Source organism: Etheostoma cragini, chromosome 20, assembly GCF_013103735.1.
Source record: "Etheostoma cragini isolate CJK2018 chromosome 20, CSU_Ecrag_1.0, whole genome shotgun sequence".
Taxonomy (NCBI): Eukaryota; Metazoa; Chordata; class Actinopteri; order Perciformes; family Percidae; genus Etheostoma; species Etheostoma cragini.
The window spans coordinates 7,621,952-7,645,070 of record NC_048426.1 but is presented as its reverse complement, the minus strand read 5'-3'; the positions used below and the strand labels follow the sequence as shown (position 1 = coordinate 7,645,070).

General features: G+C 44.1%; 1 protein-coding gene across 3 annotated transcripts; it reads right to left on the bottom strand.

The window, feature by feature from the left end:
* Positions 1 to 538: 538 nt before the first annotated feature.
* On the bottom strand, positions 539 to 21,658 carry ttbk2a (tau tubulin kinase 2a). 3 transcript variants are annotated; one of them, XM_034858090.1, is made up of 17 exons: positions 21,340 to 21,658; positions 18,777 to 18,806; positions 14,847 to 15,008; positions 13,208 to 13,355; positions 11,767 to 11,840; positions 10,381 to 10,521; positions 9,856 to 9,960; positions 9,513 to 9,578; positions 9,256 to 9,348; positions 9,017 to 9,142; positions 8,152 to 8,309; positions 7,804 to 8,011; positions 7,477 to 7,694; positions 6,840 to 7,392; positions 5,620 to 5,958; positions 3,771 to 4,843; positions 539 to 3,220 (listed from the first exon to the last, which is right to left on the bottom strand). In XM_034858090.1, exons 3-17 carry the CDS (start codon positions 14,913 to 14,915, stop codon positions 2,773 to 2,775), a joined length of 3,819 nt encoding a protein of 1,272 aa, XP_034713981.1. In that variant the 5' UTR covers positions 14,916 to 15,008; positions 18,777 to 18,806; positions 21,340 to 21,658; the 3' UTR covers positions 539 to 2,772. The 3 variants fall into 3 exon arrangements, with proteins under 3 accessions (XP_034713981.1, XP_034713980.1, XP_034713982.1); XM_034858089.1 differs by lacking the exon at positions 18,777 to 18,806 and having other exon boundaries at positions 21,340 to 21,657; XM_034858091.1 differs by lacking the exons at positions 5,620 to 5,958; positions 18,777 to 18,806 and having other exon boundaries at positions 21,340 to 21,656.
* Between the last annotated feature and the right edge of the window lie 1,461 nt (positions 21,659 to 23,119).

Here is a 23,119-nt window from a genome sequence, read left to right as displayed (position 1 = left end):
AACATCATTAACCAACACATGAACGCTGCACCCTGACATTTTTTTCCATTTCCCCCAGTCGATCGATAAATGACCCCGTGAATTCTCAGAGAAAAAGAGGGAGTTCTCCGGTAGACGCACAGCGTTGTAAGCATGTTGAGTCTAATACTGTATGTTGACCACGCTGACAGGCATGGTAGCACATGCCATTTACACACGAGAGAGAAGGGACCGGAAGGCTTGGCTTGGTGGTATAGTGGAATGATCTCCAACACAGACAAGGCTCAGTCATCCCTCGCTATGCACAGAGGGGCAGAGAGGAAACATTAAGGCGACTGACTGACTGAACGCTGTCTGCCTTCAGGATGAGTCATCGTAGCTGCTCTGTGAGGCTAGCGCAGGTATCTGCAAGATCTGCATCAAACACACAACTTTATATATCTGCAAAGCAATGGGCCCATTCAATCTCTATATGCTCCCATTTTCATCATATCTCAAGTCAACCTACATCTGCAAAATCTATCAAAATAGTTTTTTTTGGCAAGGTGATTTTTTTTCCCTTTGTCCATGTGTGCAGCCATGTCCTACTCAAGGCTATGACTGGCTTTCAACTCTTGTTTTGTTTCCTACAAGCGTGTTAAACACAGCAAAGTCTACTCCCCTCTGTTTATTTTTCTGGTTATTTCTTTTGGGCATCATGTCAGCTAGTTGCACTGCTTAAAAAAAATGCAGTCTATCATATTCCAGCAACACAGTCATCCCAAGTCAGTGCAGGAAGCGCAGAAAACTAGTCATACATCAGGTGGGAGGAGGAATAGGGAAAGAAAATATATAGATTCAAAAGGTAATGATGTCACCGCTGGGTTAAAATCTTCACAAGATAGATGGCGTGTGACGGTAAGTGGTGCGCAGCTTTTTACTCAGTAGATGATTGTTTGTTTTCACTGTTGAGCATGCAAAAAAGGAGTATTGGAAGGAAGCTGAAGCTATTTTACAGTATTGTACAAGCGGAGGAGTGGGAGCAGGTCGTGGAGAAGAGTTTCAGTGAGGAATTCTAACTAAATCAAACACAAACAATACTCTGATTCCTTTCCCTTGTGCACAGATATACTGTATGTCACTATATAAAAGACATTCTCCAGTGCAGGAGAAGCAAAAATAACATTCTTGCACATGGAAGCATGGAACATCAGTTTGGTGTGAGAAATATATGTACATATGGCCTCCATATCTAATAGCATTTGATAAAATGTTTTTGAGGTCTGAAATTCACATTTTCTGTCTCAAACACTGACCTGATATATATATCAGGACGGCTAAGACTGGTTTTTACTTGAAATACTTCCTTTGTGTCATTACAAATAATAGCTACTTAAGTAAACTGTGTTGCTCAAATTATATTTGATTTACAAACATTTGTGTTGCTACCTCTTCTTCACTAAAAGAATACTTGTGAAAAGGGTCGTCTTTTAACGGCTGGCACAGGTTCTTTGCTCCTTTTTTTTGTCTAATTACAAACGGAGCGAATCCTCAAGCTGCCCAAAGTGCCAAGGCACACGCTGAGACAAACATCTGTGTCTGAACATTACTCATCAGTAATGTACCTTGTGTTGCTTAAGCTTACTACTGCTACTGAACCACTACCACTACCACAATTCTAACCTGTAATCAGTGTGACATTTTGATTCCCTCTTAGCAACACAGTAGGCACAAAAAGGTGTGTGTCCTCAAGCACTTGACATGATTGATTGTATTAAAAGGGTCCCTTTGGAGTAATCCCTTCGATTTAAACAGTTAAAACTAATATGAGTGACACAAAACCATACATCCACTATCACACAGAAGAGGGTAGGAGTCGTAAGCATCGCTAAGCATCAAAATAAATATCTCAATAAATACAACTGTACACAAATTCTGGCTTTACGCATTCACATATAGCATAAGGTAAATAGTATACCCTGCCAGCAATCTCCGAATGCAGAGGAGATAACTGAGTCAACCACAGGCCAATATTTACGTACATTGTGATTAGCTGTACTGATATTCCATCAGTATAATCCAAGTGCATTGTTACTGGGGATAAATACATTTTATTATACTGTGGAGCAGGATGCATGGCATGAAGATGAATTAACAGGAATATGATTTATTTATGTGCCCACTGGTCCAACTCTCTATTGACTTACATATTATAGTACAGCAGCATTGGGAAATCACCATTTAATTTATCAGCTAAACTCTTTTGCTCTACAACATGATAATATAAATAAAATGAGGACCCTGACATGTCAACATCGCTTGTCTAATAAGTTCTCTTAAAGGGGCACTCCACCGATTTTACACACTTTCTGTGGTTTACTCATCTGCAGTCAGCCTGTGAGGCCTGAGACTTTTTAACAGAAAGTCTGCATAACAATTCGGAGGGGTATGAAAAAATTTGCCACTTATGCTATTGAGTTGCATTGTGGGAAATGTGGAAATCAACACTTTTTGTACTTAAAGGACAAAAGTCTGGATATCTCAGCTTCTGCCGCACAGATTTCAATCATTCATTTTTTTTAAATCTCAAGTCTCTTTTCCAACTTTATGGAAGTTCAATACTAAATAGCTGGAGTACTCCTTTATAGCTAGGCACATAAATGAATGTCAAACCCTGTGTGCAAATTGAAGGAGTGAAGAGAACAGTGGGAAACAGTGAGACAAGTTTCAGACGGATGGCAGAAAAGGGAAACTTCTACAGGAAGACTCAGAATCTTCCCATTCTCTGCTATTGGAGCACGACCTGGTGGGCAACTATCTGCTCAGCTTGCTGGAGCACTTGCCCTCTCGGCTACAGCTTTTTCCCCTGGACAGGTGAAAGGGGCCCGTGCGAGCTTGGCGGCTGCAGCACGTCTCCTGGTGGTGAGTATAAAAGCGGCGTGGAGGCGGCGAGCCAGAGAAGCTCGGAGGCGAGCGGCTGCGGCCAAGGCAACCCCCTCCCCCACCGCCACGGTGCTCGTGGCGGGAGGGCGAGGAGCTGACGGAGCGTTGCAGGGAGGAAGAGCTGCGCGGGGAGGCGCTGGAGCTGCGGTGGTGGTGCGGAGAGCTTGTCAGGCTGCAGATGCCCATCCTGGAGCCCCCGTGCTGGGCTGTGGAGCGATGGTGAAGGGGGGAGCCACGGGAACCATGCATCAGCTGAGCAAGGCATGTCAGGAGGTCTGAGTCACTGTTGCTGCCAGCTCGGATGCGGTAGCGCCTGAGCCTGAATGGGTACAAAAAGCAGAGCAGGTTATGAATTACAGCCAAGTCATATATTTTAAATCATACCCATTGTACATTGATAAATGAAAGTGTGACTTGGATGAAATTGTTATTATCACTCTAACTAAGCCAGCCAGTCGTTAGCTTAGCTTATCTTAGCTTAATGACTGGAAGCAAGCGGCTCTAGGTGCTGGGAGGTGGATTTGTAGCTATGGACAGAACCAGGTCAGCAGTTTTCCCCTGCTTTCAGTCCTTATGCTAAGCTAAGCTAAACACCTGCTGGCTGGCTGTATCACATTTAGCGTATAGGCATGACAGCAGCATCCATGATTTTATTTCACTATCTGCCAAAAAGCATAAATAACCAAGTAATGTCCAAGAGATTCCTTTAATTACATGAATCACTCAGCAAAGGGAATTAAGTTATAATTTCATGTTTTTTTCACATCCTTATGCTGTCTTTTTTGCTTTTCATCATAAATGTTGAGAACAGTAATGGTTTGTGTCCACAAAATGTTGATCCATAAAAAGCAAAGCTGCAGATTAATTACCTGCCCTCCGCTGTGGGGCGGCAAGGTGGCTTTCCAGGGGGCGGGCGGGGTAAGAATTGGGCAGCCAGCTGCTCAGCGGAAGAAGCTGAATGAACAGGACGGGGGATCCTGCTCTTGCGGGACAGAGGGCTGGATGAGGAGGAGAGGGAAGGAGCATCGTCTCCCTGGCGGTCAGACCGGGAGCCCATAAGAGAGTCCTCTTCCTGAGAACGATCAGAGGTGGAGGAAAGCGGGTCCCTAGCTAGGGAGGCCACCAAGGGGCCACGTCTATCAGAGAGGGACGGTGAGGCAGTGGGAGAGGGGACCGGGCCCTGGTGGTTAGCTTTCTTCTGCAGGAGTTTCTCCTTAGCAGACCCCGCAGGCGGGAGCTCCAGCAGGCTGGAGGGCTCAAGGACTGGGATGCGACTTTGCCTCCGGCTAGGGTCCTTACGAGGGGCAGCCGGGGATAAGGAGGCTGGTCCATTGGTCTGATCTGGGGCATGGTCTATTGCTCTGCTCCCCTCCCCCCTTAGCTGAGGCTCTGTGGCACAGGGAGTCGGGCCAGAATCATTTTCAGGGTCTTTCAGCTTGGGGAATGCTCCATTAGTTAAATCCTTTTGGCTGTAAACAGGAGGGGAGAGGTGGCCATTGGCAAACACAGGGCTGCGAGGAGAGCATGGAGAGCGTGGCGAACGTGGAGAGCCAGGAGAGCGTGGAGAGCCAGGACAGCGTGGAGAGCCAGGAGAGCGTGAAGAGCCAGGAGAGCGTGGAGAGCCGGGAGGGCATGGAGAGGAAGGCGAACGCCAAGGAGGCGTGTGTGGAGAACGGGGAGAGCGTGGGGAAGACACACGGTTTGACGCAGGGCTTTGAGCTTTGCTCTGGGTGTCTCCATTGACCTGCATCTCAGCCAGGGGGTCTGTGGGTGTCCCTGGATGGGTGGGCATATTGTCCTGGGGGGAGCTGATGTCCTCTGTGTGCTCCTGGACCTGCTGAGACTCAGCTTCAGCTTCACCACGCCTCTCCAGCAGGAGGCACTGTGGAGCACTGTCCGAGCCTAACTGGGAGGACAGCCCAGAGGGACGCTGAGCTGTCAACTGGAGGGGAGGGGGAGGTGGAGAAATGGGAGGAAGGAGAAAGACAGACAGGTGTTACTTAAAAAATTAACCTTACTATAAATGGGAATAACATTCTAATTGTCAAAGGCATGTTGCTGATAGACTACAACATGTCGAGTTGTGCTGTAGTTCTGTAGCAAGAGCCTGATGCAGATGTGTGAAAAGAGAAGAATTTTATAATATGGGGTAATAAATGGTGATTAGTTTGGCAACAGCATGCAGTACCATAGCTACCATTATCAGACCGAAACACACAAGTGCTATGGCAGTGTCAGTCAAGCTGTGAGTACTAAACCAGCAAGTAGGACAGGAAACGTTCACGCAACTTCGCAGGGGGCTTCAGCGAAGAGAGGGTGAGGAACAAATACAGGGAGAGAGAGAGAAAGAGAAAGATAGAAAGGACAAAGACGATCTGAAACAAAAGAGACCATGCAACCTGAAGTCATGACTCGACATTCCAAACACACATGCCACAATCAGACAAACACACACCCCTATTCAGATCACAAGGACACATGTTCAGACACATCTGACCCATGCTCTGTCTGGCCTGCACAATGCCCCGTGGTTTCTGGAGAGAACTGCCCACAACAACACAATAAGCCAACAAACTGAACAAAGAAGCCAAAAAATAATCAACTTAAACAAAAACAAAAAAGAAAGAACAAAAAAACGTTGACAGCCAGCCGGTGTATTGCTACTGACGTAGAGGAAGCTCAATGGAGTTAGTTTTTTTACTAGATTGTGCTCATCACCTGCTGGAGCTGGGCACGAGTGATGCGTATGACAGAGGGAAACTTGGCGTTGGCAGCACCCGCCGGGATGGCTGGCAGTTTCCTGCGACTGGGTGAGCGGGTGCCGGGGGCAGGGTTTGGTGGCAGTGGTAGGGAGGCGTGGCAGGAGGAGGATGAGGAGGGGCGTTCCCGGTGTTGCTGGTCAGCCGACAGGCTGCGCCTCATGCCCGGCGGCTGGCGCAGGTGCAACGGGTCCGACAAGGTGGTCAGGAGTGTGTGAGGGCTGGGAGAACGCAGAGGGATGGGGCTGGATGTCCGGATGGCCACCTCCTCAGGCAGGGACGGAGGAGAGGTGGGGAGCTAAGAGAGGGGAAGGAGAGAAGTGGGAGGTGGAGAGAGGAGGGGTTGTGAGACTAGTGAGGAAGTGAGAAGATGGAGAAGGTATGGAGGAAGTGCTGTGAGGTAGGACAAGCAGGCGGGGAGCACGATGTTGAGTTGTTTTGAACGGGAAAAGCGACGAAAGGATTAAAAAAATAAGTGGGTGATCTTAGGCTAGGGAAGGAATACAGAGGCTAGGTAGGTTGATTTTGGGAAGGCCGTTTACATTATTTACTTGGAGGAAGTTGTTCTGGTTGTCAGAGAGAATGAGGGGACAGTTAATCCTCTTGCAGTGCAAAAACACAAATTGTGTAAAAGCAGTTCATGTTGAACTTGATTGAGCAGGATTTTGGTGGGCTGGTTGAAAGTTATAAAAAGTAAAATAGCCAAAAAGTAATTTAAACTAAGCAAACCAAGGTATATTTATTTAAACTAAGCAAACCAAAGCATATTAAGTATTATTTTATGCAGTAAATAAAACCAAACACATAGCAAATGTCTGCAAATAAGATAAAATTATGCATTTCTTACACAAATCAAAGTGCATTTCAAAGGCATAAGCTCTCTTCCACCCCCTCCCCCCCATGCTGTGATCTGAGGAAAAGCTCTGCATTTGTTACACAAATATATTTTTATTTTAACAAATAAACACAAGCGAATAAGCGAGAAAACATAAAGCAGTAACATTTAGCTTCAAACTACAGCAAGATGCAGCTGGTGGAACTCTGACTCTTGTATGGTATTAGCATTGGCGTTCTAAAGCTAGAACTCTGACTCTGTACAGCTTTTTAACTTTGTAAAATGCTGACTACAGTCAGTATGTATGCCATCTTGTGAGATGATCGTCAAATGAAATTACTTACCTGAGTGAGAACTCCCTCAGCCAGAGCTTCCGCTGGGCTGGTTGGAGTGACGGGGGGCAGAGCCCCTCCTGGGTCCACGCTTATCTCCAACTTGTCCACTTTTGCACTTCCCTTGGAGGAAGTCATGCTTTCTTGTTTAGCTTTGGCAGGTTGACGGCTTGGATTGCCCTTTTCCCATCCAGGAGACTGATCCCCTGGCTGGAGCACCTCTGGCTCCTCATCCTCCTCCGAGGGGCTGGTGGTAGCCTTAGCTCCTGGAGAGCCACTGGGCAGATCCACCATCACCCACTCCCTTGAATCAATGTCCTGCCTCCCAGAGCTCAGATTGAGGGCAACAAAGCCCCTGCTGATGGCTGCCCCCTCTCCCTGCTCTAGAGATCCACAGGATGCTGGCTTGGGAGAACCACCACCAGATAAAAACTCCTCATCATAGTGCCAGATCCTGTCAGGACGCTCCCCGCCTGGTACAGCTGGACCCTGGGTTACTGGGATGGTGGCAGCCCTGTCAGCCTCCTTCTCCTGGTGCTGGGTGCTAAGCTGCTGCTTCCCTGAGCTGTATAGACACAAGACAGTTGCAAACAATCTATTCTGTGCTCTATCCTCAGAAAAATGTAGGAAATAAATGATGTTAACGTACCAGGCCTCCAGGAAGCACTCTGGACTGGGCTTGGACTCTAGGCCAAGCCTCCTCTCTAGCTCAAAACTATGAATGTTGCGTAGCTTCCTCAGCAGGGGGGCATCTCGGTCCGAAGCCACCACCTCAGAGTGCAGTTTGACTGGAGAACCCAGGCTTGGCCCAGCATAGGGGCTCTGATGTCCATGGTTGCCCTGGTTGTTGCTATGTTCCTCCTCCGCCTACGGAAAGCAGTCCATTTTTTTAGTGACTGATTATTGACTAAAAAAATAGAATTTAAGTGAGGTATCAAATCTCTGAGAGCACTTGAGGTGTTTTATTATAGTCTACCTTCCAGACTGCTGTCCTGATGCGGTTACGATTGCGGTCCAGCTCCTCCCAAACATCAGCCTCCTGGTTGCGGTGTGGGTGGAGGGGAGAGCCCGGCAGGCGCTCTGGAGCGGGGTTGTTCTCCACGTCGCTGAGCTGCTCGTCCTGCAGAACCTCGTCTGTGTTTTCCCTCAGCAGGTCGCCAGGGATCAGTGAGGCATTCGCCATACTGGGGCAACAAAAGGTACTAATATTATTTAATGTTTGAGGCTATAAAGGACAGTGTGATATTGTCAACCATAGTTATTTACAGTATTTAATACAAATAACACCTACATTTACTGTAATTCTACTAAAAGTGTAACGTACCCCATGTGTGCCGGAGTGAGGCGGGTGTGGTGTTGCGGTGTTGTGGCACTGGCACTGATTGTCAAAGTGCCATCAGTGCCGGTCCGCTCCCAGTCATAAGGGTCATTCTCCACAACATTATAGGTCTTCATGCTGTTGTCAAACACTGACATCAGCAGCTGTAACAACATGAAAATACATTATTAAAGGTCCCATGACATGATGCTTTTTGGATGCTTTTATAAAGACCTTAGTGATCCCCTAATAACATATCTGAGGTCTCTTTTCCTTGGTGCAGAATAACAGCCACTAGAGCCAGTCCCACACTGAGCTGTCCTTAGTATGTGCCATTTCTGAGTGTGTAGCTATTGAGGATGGGAGAGGGGGGGCAGGAGGAGGCTGGGGGGTGTAGAATTGACCAACTGCCACTTTACTTGTTTGAAAGCCACGATGTCTCTCTCTTTCTCATGGGCGGCCCAAAATTGTCTGGGCCGGCAAAGCAGGGAAAGGGGAGGTAACCTTTCCCCTTACGACCTCATAAGGAGCAAGATTCCAGATCGGCTCATCTGAGCTTTCATTTTCTCAAAGGCAGAGAGGGATACCCAGGGCTTGGTCTACCCCTATTGCCATGTCTAGTCACTGGGAGACCGTAGGCAGGCTGGGGGAACTCATATTAATGTTAAAAACCTCATAAAGTGACATTTAATGCCATGAATCCTCGAAGAAAGGGTTTCAAACAACAGCTGAAAACACATATATATACTTTCTAGATTATGCACTGCAAACTTTACTGAAATAAACTCATTTGCTGAACCATTACTATGTAATTAGAAAACACTCTAAATACTGTAAATCCAAATTAGACACCATGTCTTGGCCCAGTCACCTGGTAGTCAGGCTTAGTGAAGTAGTCGAGGCTGGAGATGTGTTCCAAGAACACGCCAAACTCTGCCGGCAGGTGTTTGAGCATCAGACGATGGTCGTAAGTATCCTTCAGCTTCCCCACATGTTCCTGGGAGTGAAAACAAACACACATACACACACCTGTCACATCTCATTACTTACAGCTACCTGGACAAGGGTGTTTAGGTTCCGTGAAGGACAGTGATTACTGGTTGTACTTACTTTGTCCTTGATCTTCCTCCACGGCAACTGACCAACCAGAAACTCCACCAGCATGTAGAAGAGAGACCAGAGATCATCGTGACGACCCATCTCCTGCAGGATTACACCAGGGTTGAGTTCAACTTATTTTATTACATTTGACATTATATTTGATCAACAACCACTCCTGACAAAAAAAGAGAAAGACGTGGAAAGAGCAGGAATAAACACATGTGGGACAGCACATAAGCTGCGGTACAGGGAAGCTAGATACTGACCTTATTCTTGTGTGCATTGACAGATGCATAGCGGACTGTTCCCCTAAACCCTGCCACTGGACGTGGCTGAAAAACAAATACAGAAACAAACAATAAATGCTGATACAAATGTATTTTAATTAAAGATGTTTGGCTACAAATAACCCCTAAAAATGAAAAGAATTTCCACCAATCTTTCATCTAACCTCCATATATCTATTTCAGTTGCAAACAGCTCAACAAGCAAAACATGTTGACATCTCACATCATATTACACCAAGAAAAAACTTGGCTATTATTCATCAATAATGATAAGTGTAATGTTAGGCTCAGTATATACTCAGTAACAAAGCAGGGCTCTTACAGGTCGGACCTCCTGGCAAGAGTTGGTGAACTGACGAGCTAAACCAAAGTCCAGCATGTAGCAGGTTCGACAGGTACTTGGGAAGCGGCCCATTGCGAAATTGGACTGAAGCAGAAAAACAGGAGTCAATGGTTAAAAGAAGAATGAAATCATGTATGTGTAAAAGCAATATGTATGTAATATAATGTATATTTATATTTATGTAGCCCTGGCGGAAATACATGTGTTCCTATGGAAGAATATAATTAAATACAGCAGCTCAGACGACAAAAGATGTTTAAATTCACTTCCATTTTGGACGTTTAGCCAACACACACAGTGAGCCAGCTTACTGTAAGTGCAACAAAATACTGAATCAGCCAATATACTAGCAGCCAGCAATAAAAAAAAAAAAGTGTCACAAACACTATCCAGACAGCAGAAATAACAAATATTCTCATCTGTCAGGAATTTATAGAAGCTAGGTCATGAAATGAGAGCCAGGCAGAAAATGTTGGCTACTTCACCCCGCTAACTGTGACTCACTGGTTTGATGTCGCGATGCAGGAAGCCGACAGAGTGGATGCTCTCTATGGCCTCCAGGATCTGCCGTCCCAGACGTAGGGTGGTGCTGATGCTGAAGGTTCCTCGGGTCATACTCCTCCTCAGGTCAGCCAGGTTCCGACCCTGAGAGAGCACATGTACCAGTTAAGTGAGTCTGATAAATCCCCCTTTAGGAACACAGCAGCTGTTGATTCCATGTGCAGAAACTGCCTTATTTGGAGTATTACCTGGCCATCACATATTGAGGAGGAAAATTAGAGGTGGTATTGCATCCCTATTAGCATGTAGAAGGATATTGTTGGAGTGGAAGTAACCATTTTCCTCCAAAGATTTTCTTTCATAATGTACTATCTCTGGAGAAAATGAAATACAGTTCAGGGGGTCAGTGGGAAAATTCAAGTCTGTTTGGGGGCCCATGGTTAATTACATTACTAAACTAAGGTTGAAGGCCAAGCGCAACATTGATTCCTCCTAATTGTACTAATTTTAAATGATATGTGATCTATAGTGCCACTGCTTTGCATTCTCTATCGGTGTACCATTGCCTATGTGCTTTAAAGACAAGAGAGGGATATCTCATTGCTTTTTTATTTTATTTATTTATTTGTTTGTATCTTCTTTTTTTGTCTATGTATCTGAATGAATACATATGCACATATGTGCGTACATTTGCATTATGTGTACAGTCAAATGTGTGTGCACAAAATATCCCCACTGTTGTCTTACTTGCAACAGTATATGTGGGACATGGGGTCTGGGGTGAAACGTAAGGAAACAAGTCCTTTATGGTTATTGTAACATTTTCTGTGGAATTAACTTAAAAGATGAAAAATACATACACACACACACACACACACACACACACACACACACACACACATACATATACTGTATATATATCTTCCTCCTCCCTTCATAATTATGAAAATGTCTTCGCTGGACCTAGTACTCCAGTTTTGGTTCCATCATATCCCTTTCCGTTTAAGAATAATTGATATGGAAAGTATGGGCGCGTATCTGCGCTGAAAGATGTGTGTGTATACGCTGGTGTTAAACCACCTCCATGTGTGTGTCTCAGTGGTCACATGTGTCAGACGGAAACACAGGCGTGAAATAGCTTAAACACCGTAGTCCCCCTGCCGCATCCTGTCATTAATTTGTAGTTGTGTTGTTATGTCTTGGTTTAAATCCAAAAAAAATCTAATCTAAAATTCTAATCCTAATTCTTACTAAATTTCCTAAACATTTAATAATTTATCAAATTTGTGGACAGGGATTTATTAGTTTGATGTGTCACACTGGGCTCGAAAAATCTGTTAAAAGTGAGTGCTTATTTTAAGGCATTAAGTCCTTTGCATTCAGACCAACCTGAAGCTCCATCACCACGTAGTTAAAGCGGTCGTTGCGGCCACATCCCACAAAGCGACACACGTGGTCTTTACCTGAGAAATAAAGGAGGAGAAGAGAGTTCAGGATACTTTCAAAGGAGAAGATGAGGTCACTTCTGCAGTTACCTGACGCCGGCTGCATCATTTGATGGTAAGATGAGGCGTGCTGCTGTGTGAATCATGATGACGTGCACGTTCATATTTCCCTGCCCTTGCTTCTCTACAGCCCACTGCCTACCCATCACCTGCATCCCTGTATGACTACCCTGGTGATGTATAGGCTATAGCACATAACTCCAGGTCTATACATGTGCATGAACTGCCTTGTGTGCTAGTGCACATGTGTGCACGTGAGTAAATGAGTGTGTGCTCTGGAGTGGTCAAAGAACATTGCTGCATCGGCAGCTGAACTGCAGCCACGCCCCAAACCCTTCAGAGCGCAGTAAATCTAAATGGTTAATAACAAAACCTCCATGTTAAAAACTTTTTTACTTTTAAGATTTGCCTGATTCTTATGAAAAAAATCCAAATAAGGATCCAAATCAAAAACAAAAGAAGTTATTATTATCTTGATGTGACCCATCAGTCTTCTTATAAGGCCTTGGGACGATGTTTACTCTTAACTGCTATGGCAGCAATGTTTGGGGGGGTAGGGGCTGGAGTTTCAAGTTACATCTGGTTCCCTCAGGAAGCAACAAACCCATGATGCCTGAGGCCGCAGCTATTAGACAGCAAACGTGATCTCAGCTCATTGATTTTCCTCTCAGATGGGAGAGAGAGAAAAAGGAGTAGTAGTCGAAAGGCAGGAAGGGAGAGATGAGGGGAAAAAGACAAGGTTAAAAAAGACACAGGAGAAAAACTACCCCCCCCCCCCCCCCGACAGAGCCTTCTTGTGTTGATCCTGTGTCTCTGCTTTGAGACGTTGGGAGTGTCCAGGCACACAAACATATACTTCCTCTTGCGCTAGTACTCTGTCTCGGCTGTTTCTGTCATCTGTAACTTTTACATTCAAACACGTAAACCCCGATTAACATACGATATGTGAACGGTAGAATGTTTTATCTGCTGAAAGAAAGTGTGTTTGGCACTGCAGACTGAAGCAAACTGAGCTGAACTCTGGGACAAATAGTTTTTTCTGTTGCATCAGATGATCACTATCTGGTCTCAGAGAGGTAGATTTTTATACTATGCTAACTGATGCACAAAGGCTATCCCTGCATGACGTATGCTAAATTGGTCTGCTTCTTTTACATTTGTTTTATCAATCCAGGAGAAATTATTATTTCACTTCTCTTAAGCATTTGCTTTTTTCGACAAGAATGATACTTGTAGTGTCCAGTTTTCAATAGGTCACACGGTGCCAGGGAGGCTCAATCAATTCCAGAAATGTAACCAAATCCACTGAATCCATTTCGACTCACCCTGGAGCTTCTTGAGCACGGCGACCTCCATCTTGAGCACCTGTTTGGGCTGCTGGGCAGACTCCACCTTCAGTGCCACGCTGACCCGCGTCAGCAAGTCCACCGCTTCGTAGATCTCCCCAAACCCACCACCCCCAATCTTCTTCACCTAAAGGAAGACAATGAAATATTGCATAAGAACTTCATATGAAAAAAACAGATTTACAGTCTGTGCATTGACAGTGAGTTTATAAAACATCAAAAACTGGGGCATTTTAGGCCTTCATTGGATAGGACAGCTTACACATGAAAAGGGAAAGAGAGAGGAAATGACATACTGCAAAGGGCCGCAGGTCGGAACCAAACCTGTGGCCACTGCGTTGAGGACTGAGCCTCTGAACATGGGCAGGTGCTCCACCAGGTGAGCCACCCAGACGCCCATAAAACGTTACATTTATAAAAACTATGGGAAGGTTCAAATGTTTTTAATCTTTATAAAAAAGATAATTTACCTTCACAAAATAATTTACCTTCATGTAGGCCTGAAGGTAAATTAGAAGCAAGTGATACCATTGATTTAGGCGTTGTACAACACCTATGTTGGTATGATACCCTTTAATAATTATGTATGCATGCACTGTATACTGACTTTATTTTTAAACATCTACAATTATTTCAAGGATGTTTCTATTTTTTGTAGTTATAATAAACCAAAAATATTTTGTTTATATACACTATAATCTACCGTATGTACGCACTATGTAGAACTGTAATCTACAGTCTGTATTTATAGATTAGATTTGGACATTGGACAAATATATGGGTGCCTGCTCTACTAGGTGAGCTTTCCTGGCACCCCCAAAATATTCACTTTACTGGCACAAAAAAAGAAATTACAAAAGAAAATTCTCAGTTTTGACAGGCATACATGTGAATAGGTAATTAGCTCACTTGTGAATAGTATGTGTACCTGGTGCTGATAGCATTTGATTTGCACTGATACTGACACTGAAAGTACAGTATGTGATTAATTTCCTAACGCTCTCTTTATTATTTCACTCCTTCAAATTGCCCCCAACAGTATTACTGTTTCCCTCTCACCTCAGTACTTGTAAACACACACACGCACACGCACGCACACACACACACACACACACACACACACACACACACACACACACACACACACACACACACAGACACACACAGAGTTTTGTGTTGCACTAGGAGCTAATATTGTGGAAAAAGCTGCAGCATTGTTATGTAACTCTGCTCCGTAGAAGACAGGAAGTGGTGCCAGGCTGCCAGTAAGGAATAACAGCCTCACATGGCACCCAGGCTGGCACAGCAGTGAGAGACGTTGGCCCTCAGGGAGCACTGCTGCTGCTGCCTATAGCACACTGCACTGCCACAAATAGCTTAACAGTCTATTTTTGGATCTCCCATACGGCTCACCACCTGGTCAGAGAGATACACGACCCCAAACTGTCCGGGCCATAGGTGAGATACTTTAAAAGGAAAGCAGGACTCATAGGCAGCGGAAAGCATTGTTTGATGAACAAACAGTTGTTGTTGGTGGGTCAGAGGGTGAGCCATGGACAGGCAGTGATGGGGCTGGACAAACACTCTGACTATTGTTTCTGGATAACACGTCACTTACCACTTTCCATCGTTCCTTTACCAGGGAGAGCACGCTTAGGATGTCAACTTGCTCCACTCCCCCGCTCATCCCGTCTCAGAGCCAGGGACGCTGTCCTTACTGCTTCCCCCTCGACCAGCAGGCCTCAGACTGGGACGGGCATTTGGGCCTTGATGGAGAACCCTATGGAAGCCCAAGAGGCACACAACTGTCAGAAACTGAGGAATAAATGAGTTGAATTCTGGTTATTTAAGCTAATCTGCAGTAAACTGATAACTTCATCATCTTGAGATAGTGTTCTTGGGTGTTTAACAAGGATGTTACATAGAGTTGAATATGAAAAACGAATGGCTACATGCGAAGGCTTTTAAAAGTCCACCCAGTTGAGAGACAAAGTTAAACCCCTGGCTTAATGGCTGGAGCTTTCAGATCCTTGACCATCCCTGCAGCTGCCACACCTGCTGCCAGCAGCTGTCTTTCTAGACAAACTTGTCCCACCAACCCGCAGACAAAAGTCCTGCATCTTAGATTACAAAAAGGCTTAATCTTAGTATCAATTTCCCAACCATTTATCTTCTGTGTATGACAGCCAAGGATCAGGTCTCATAAAGAACGTACTTTTCAGACATAATGAGACTGTTTAATCTGCCTAATTTTGCATTAGCTCTGGTTGCCTAATAGGGCATGCACAGTTTGCATCATGGTAAAAAGAAAGCATTATTATTTTGAGCTAAAACAAATACTTCACTCACAGATCCAGCAGTATATGTTTTCTATAAATACACTGATGTTCATCATATTGAACTGTATAAAGTTGTATTTTTGTTAATATAAGTTGTACATGTAATACTAATTCAAGGTTTTAGAAATGTGTATCACCATAACTAAAATTCCTCATAATATAATTATTTTAAATGAGGTTACACTGTACCAGCAGAGTTTTGAATTTTTTTTTCAGATTGGGACCCCAAATTCACAGATGTAAATTAGTCAGTTATGCTAATGCCCCCGTATATAAAAGGTTTGTAAGTTGGCTTGCTGAGTTTTTTAAAATTATTAATGGTTTATGAATAATTGACTTACAGTTTATAAATCATTTACATATAGTCATTGGGCCCAATTTATATTTCTGAATTGTTGTGTCCCCTAACCAGGGTGAGGCCACCGAGATCTGCTGACCAAGGCCTAAAACCAAAGGTGACCACTCCCAACCTCGGGAATGTTCCCTAGGTGTAAAAAATGCAGAGTCAGTCGATGTTTTTAAGAAGCTGTTAAAAACTCATCTGTTTCGTCTGCATTTTGTCCTGTAATGTGTGTTGTGCCTTTCTGGATATTGTTATCGCTATACTTTTGTTTGCCTTTTATTTTATAAAGATTATTGTTAGGCCTTAATTGACAGGACAGCTGAAGACATAAAAGGGGATGGGGGGCGGTGAAACGACATGCAGAAAAGGTCCGCAGGTTGGAGTCAAACCCTGGCCCGCTGTGTTGAGGAGTAAACCTCTATACAAGGGCGCCAACTGACCTACCCGGGCGCCCTGTTTTATAGTTTTTAATATTATAATTACTTTCTTTTTCTTTGTTTTTTTACATTGTTATCTCCTGCTTTTATAACTTTCTATTTTTAATAAATGTTGACCAGTACAGTGCCTTGTTACATTGGTTTTGAAATACGATTTATAAATAAATTGACTTACTTTCTTACTATAAGCAAGGTTAGGGTTGCCAAATTGGGAAGAGTCTTTCTTCGTATCCTCTACGGAGCCACCAAGACTGCAATCATACACATTGAGAAGTTGAAAATACCATAATTTGCAGGTTTTTCCAAAATGTCAATAAATTAAAGATCTTAAAACACAACTGTCCTGCTGGAGGGTTTCTTTGCTGTCTGGACACTTAAACGTTTTTGCTTATTCATGGCTTGCAACTGATTTGCAAAACATTAGTAAATTGTTCATAATAAAAGCCATCAGTAACAACTTGCGAAGCCTTTATAAAGGGTGACTTACAGTATCAGATGTATCAATACGTGTATTGTACGTGTTGCACGAGCAAGCTGTAAATGCTGTATTTTATATAGCACTTTTCTAATCTTAACAACTACTCAAAACGCTTTTACATAGTACAGGAACCATTCACCATTTACACACATTCATACACTGTGGCCGAGGCTACCGTACAAGGTGCCACCTGCTTATCAGATAAGACCTCACACACATTCACATTCTGATGGCGCAGCATCGGGGTTAACTCGGGGTTCAGTATCCCAAGGACACTTGAACATGGGCCTGACTACAGGGATCCAGGGACTCAAGATATTGACCCACCAACCTTCCAATTGGCAGGCAACCGCTCTACCACTAAGCCACAGCCGCCCCATCTGAACAGCAAGAATTAAATGGAGTTTCCACTGGAAAAAGGTGTGTGTACACTCCTGTATTATACAACATCTATGGAGAAGCTTTCCTCAGGAGAGCACACACTGGTAAGTCTGGCTTCAAATACTCAAAGCAAAGCTCATTTAAATTCATCATTCTGCACACTGGGTGCAGGCGTCTACAACGAGCCTTCAAAACACTATTTGGTTAGGGGGCATGACCCTCAAATCAAGAAGGCAATCCATCCCATCATGCACTAGGATGAGGTTGGAAAATGGAAGCGGGCAAAGCGTGATTACACTAGAGAGCATTGAAATGACAAGCATGAAATGTGACCCGGGGTTGAGAGTCAGCAGTTGTATGGACTCCTACGCACAGACTGAATCAAGGATGTAATTAATATGTATTACCATTGCCTATCATAATGTCTGGACTTATGTGAATAACTATGAACACTGATCAAGATTATGATAACATTTTAATATAATATAAATGTAAAACACACAATCTATATCTATATTTCATGAATAATGAAATATCCCGCTCATAGTGCAACTTTATTAAGATAAATTATGGATGAATTAATATTTTTCTAGGGGGTTTAAGAGGAGACCTTGAGAACAGGGAGACTTTAATTAACCATTGAGAGCAATCCACAGAAAAATAGCACACAATTGCTGTTTTCCTTTCAAATCTTATGAAGCTTGTGTGCCTAAAAATTAGCAATACTGATAGTCTACAGCCATGCTATTGGCTCTGTTAGTCTACTTAGGCACAAGGCTGCTTTGAGCTAAATGCTAAGGTCAGCATGCACAACACAATAATGCTAACATGCTGATTTTTAACAGGTAATGTTTGTTTTACCATGGAGGCATGTACATGGTTTAGCGTGTTAGTATGCTATCATCTGCTAATTCACACGTTAGTGTTTTTCACATCCCTAAACATTTTTGCACATCCTGCACTAAACCATTCAGCCTCTTTCTTGTGTTAAACAGCTATTTTGTATGTATTTGTTTCTGTATTTATTGTTTATTTTATATTAATGTTTAATATGTTTATGTTTGTATCATAGACTGGCCGAACCCCGCTTACTCTGCCGACAATTTGATTTTGCCCTGCAGCTCGGCCTGGAGACCTGCATATTTTAATTCTCCTGCTTCAGTTCACAATCTTGCGGGAACCAATCACAAACTGGCTTGTCTACCTGGCGCGCTATTGGTGGGTTTAACACGATGCCGATAGAGTAGCGACCAAGCAGCTTCTTGTTTACATTCAACATAGCGGTGGCCACCAAACGCCACCGAAGCACAGCTAACCTACATCCCCGGCAGCAACCCGTTGATGCCGCTGTCGCTTCTACGTCACCCGGATCGTTGATCTGATTGGTTGAAGGACTATCCAATTGCGTACAGAGTCATTTGAACTATGCTCGTGGGTCATGTCTCTTCAGAGAGAATACAGAGCAGACTCACCAGACCAACGCTCAATCACACATCTATTGTGCATTGTTTGGTCTGGTGATAGGCACACTAGCAACCACCAAGGCAAATTCCTTCTAACTGTTACCTACTTGGCAATAAATCCTTTTCTGATTCTGATTCTGAAATGGAAAGTACAGTTGAGGCTGAGGTGGATTTCATTAGTTTTGTAAGTATTTGACAAATAAACCAATGATGGCCTGATGGCACTTGATACAATGTCAGGGGTTACCAAAGTTCTTACAGGTCATCCTATGGGGAACATGAAGACATTTCACTCTGGACCAGACCAAGTGGTGGAGCGACCAAAAACATTGGAAACAAAAGGGAACAGAAGTTGTGTTAAATTAAGCTTTTGCGCCATGTTTTGTGCACACGCCTCTCTTTAAAGCCATACTGGCCCAAGCTGAACCAAACTGTTTCTAGCAACATAAACCCTGTATATTCTCCTCATGTGTAGCATCTGCTTATATTTTTATACACACAGAAACCAAGTGAGAGCTGTCTTATTACAACAACAAAAAGTGGAATTCTTGATATTATTATTCTTAGTAGCATTGGTGGCCTAAAAGTTAGAGTCGTTCAATCCCTAGACCGACTGGATTAAAAAAAAAAAAAACTGGGTGCGGAAAGTGGCTGAGCAGCGCTTGTCCCTCCCTCATTACCACAACCCAGGAGCCCTTGAGCAAGGCCCTTAACCCCCGATCCTCCAGTGGAGCTGCTCAGTGGCCAGCAGATCAGACCATGGTTGTACTGGGCAGCGTCCTGCTATGAATGTGTAACTGTGTGAATGTGACAGGTCGTTCCTTCAAAAGAGAGATTTTCTCTCAGTGAACCTTCCCTGAATAAATACAGGTAAAAAAAAAGGTAAAGAAAACAAGTATGCCAATCGGTGACCAGGCAAACACCGGGAGCCTGACATAAAAACCATAGAAGAAACTTACTGCACAAAACCCTTTGAACCATAAAGGGATGAGAGAGACTCGCTGGAAACAATGATTAAATAACCTGTGCTGTGAGTCTAGTGTCAGGACTGCAAGGTCAACCCTTTTCCTTCTATCATAGAGAGAATCACTTGTTCTATCACATCACAACTATCCTGCATGATGCCTTTCTTTCTTTATAATCACAGCATGATGAGTGAGTAATTTGGCAGAGATGGCTGACATTTAACCTTTACAGCTTAAGAGTGTGAATGTGAGAAAAACAAAAGCGTGGAAGATATAGAAGAAAGCATGAATGTTTTGGTAGTTCTCTGCTGCCTAACATAACCTTTACAACCTAACCTATACTTTTAGGTGAAGAGTCTGGAGATGTCTAAGCCATCTTGTGCCCAGCAAAGCAGGAAAGATACTGGGACACACAGAGCACTGGGACACTGCCCCGTAGACTGCATATAACAGGTTCGCCAACACACATCACTCTAAGACATGTTCGTACTCACATTGCATAAGCACACACACATATGCACACAAGCCAGGCTGCCTCCCGCTGTGACTAATCTCACACCTCATATGGCTCTGCTCTTCCTCCTCCTCATCCTCCTCCATACAAACCGCCATCAATGAATTTAAAAAAAAACAGCCCAGGAGGAGACTTTGGACCAAATAATAAACCAATGTGTGACAACCAGCTCCCGTCTCATCATGAATCACACTTTCTGACCCCCCGCATATCCACGGAGACGATGGTGCAGTGCCATTTTCATTTGCTGACTGCAGCTTGGCTCGCCTCTGCCCTTTTGGTCTGCTGGAAGCTGCATGTTTTTTACAGCTTCATAGAGAATCATGACATGTCAATGAGTGATCCCACCCACAGAGGACTTCTCCTGCTCCTCCATTTAAAAACTAAATAGTGAATATGTTTTTTTGGTAAATATTGACAAAAAGCAGTATGTACATGTGCAACACAAATGACTTGTGTGAGAATAACGTGACTGGATGAAATAAGTGTCTGGTCAACTGTGTGCTGGTCAAGCCCTGGAGAGGAGCCAGCGTGGGAAGGCCCTCAAGCACAGCATGGATGCAACTGATCCAGTCTGAAGAAACAGTAAAGGATGAGTGTGTGAATGTGTGTGGCATAATGGCTCCACTGAAGCCATCAAGAATGCACTCACCTAAAGAGCAGTACTCCTTTTGGGTTATTGCTTTAATGAGCGGCGCCTCAAGTCCTTCATTTTAAGAGCAATTTGTGCAAAACAGAAGCAAAAACACAAACCTCGGGTAAGTTTATATTGGGATGTGACAGGGAGCAAGCTGCAGCAATGTCCCAACACATTTGTCAAGCCAGCTGTCAGTCTCCAGAAATCAAACCACCAACCTCACTGGAGTGGACGGACTGACTGACTGACTGACTGACTGACTGACTGACTGACTGACTGGCTTTGCTGTGGAGAGCTGTTGCATAGCTAGTTGGTTGCCACAGCAGATTTACTCAGGCGCGTCCACGCACACTGGCCGTCCAAACAGGCCACGCAACCTCATCTTGCCTGGCGTGTGGGAGGTTGGACTGTAAACTCTGACAACACGCAGAATAACATAGTCAACACATGCAGCGGCACGCGACAACGATTTGGGTGTTTAGGGGTGGTAGAAAAGGGGCGAAACCGAAGAAGAAGAAGCATAGCACGGCCTCTCTATTTCTGAATCCTCTTACCTCGGGTCTTTTGCTGCCAATCCTTGATCCAAAGAAGAGCCGGGTGTGGTTACCAAAAATCCTCTACGTTCGGAGGCGGCGGGAACGACAATGAGCGGAATCCCATAGCGAGCAAACCGTCCATGAAAAAAGGTGGCGGCGGTGTTAGAAATTAACGAGCGGAGGGTGAAATATGTCTGAGTATGGTCGTCCCTTTTCTCCTTCTGCCTGTCACCTCAGCATCTCTATCGGTCGCTGCGGATCCGTGACGTGACGAGTCTCTGTGATGATCATCAGCCTTCCTGCGCGCGCGGCCCCGATCCGATCACCCCTCGCAACAAGCTCGGGCGCACGCGCCGGGGTCTTTAAAAGCTCGTTCGCGGTAACAGTCGACGCGCGCGCTGTACACAATTACAGATTTGTGTCTTATTTTATACAGCTTTCACATGTTGTCGAGTATTATACTATATACACGTCGTGCAACAACCCCCTACATGTTTTAGATATCAAATTAAGATAACAAACTAAAAACAAAGAAGTAATCTCTGTTGTGTTGGAGAATCCAGATTTGGAACACGGCCAGAGGGAGAAAAAAAGACACTTTTCGACCACTGGGAGGCGACGATAAGTCAAAGATGACGTATGTATCTGACGGTTATAGTTGTTTCATCCATTCGTACACAGCGATTTAAAAAATAATACCTCACTTTGCAGTGTACATTTTCTATTCCTCAGTCAATTTTAGCAATTTAAAATAACAAATTCATTGCCTATTTTGGTCAAACTGTTTCAACTTGGATGCAGTTTTGCCAAATGTATTAAATAAACAATCTCACTACTTTTCCATTAGAACCAATGACATTGTCAGTAATGGCTGAAATATGTTCAAAACCACAAAGTTAACAAAAATGTGTCTATTTTCCATTTGATGAAAAGCAGTGTCTGACAGACGTCTTTAATGAGAATCAGCTTTATTGTTAAGTAGGCTGTGTCACATACAAGTCATTTGACTCTGTTTTTGTTGTTGCTCTCAATGTAGGCCTATACAGACCCGTCGCCAGACCTCAGTCTTAAGGGGGGCATATGAAATGCATGGGAGGGCACATTATTAGCCTACAGTACGTATACTTAAAATAATGTATACTCTATTCGCGCTGCACGTAATCATCACGTTAAACATAACCAACAGCAATATGACCAGATAGCCTACACCACATTACATAGAAGTAATTTTATGAATATCCATAAAACACTTGACTATACAACATATTAGATGTAACACCAGTAGCATCTCTCAAACATTGCATTTTAAAGCAGTCAACAGAGATATATGCATTGCCATGAGACACGCACGCACGCACGCAGGCACACACACACACACACACACACACACACACACACACACACAAACACACACACACACACACACACACACACACACACAGACTTTGAACCTACCGGTACTCTATCCAGTCCCTCCTGTCAGTACAGCGGGAGGCGGCGTTTCTCCGAGCAGAACCTCCTCATCAAAGTGTTCTTCCACTCGGACTTAAACTTGTGAGTGAGGTCCTTTTCAAAAGCAAGCTTACTTAAGCCCTTGCCTGTTTCGATTGCATGTTTCCAATCATTGAATCCCCTTAATGGAGAAGGTCGCGTCCGATGATGCAGATTTGAATTTCCTGCAGGCATAACAAAATGCAGAGTCCTTTTCCACTGAGTAGCCTACTCAAGCCAGGCCCTGTTCAAATACCAGCCAGAGGAAAATGATCGCTTTTTTTAACCAAACATTTTAACTGGATAT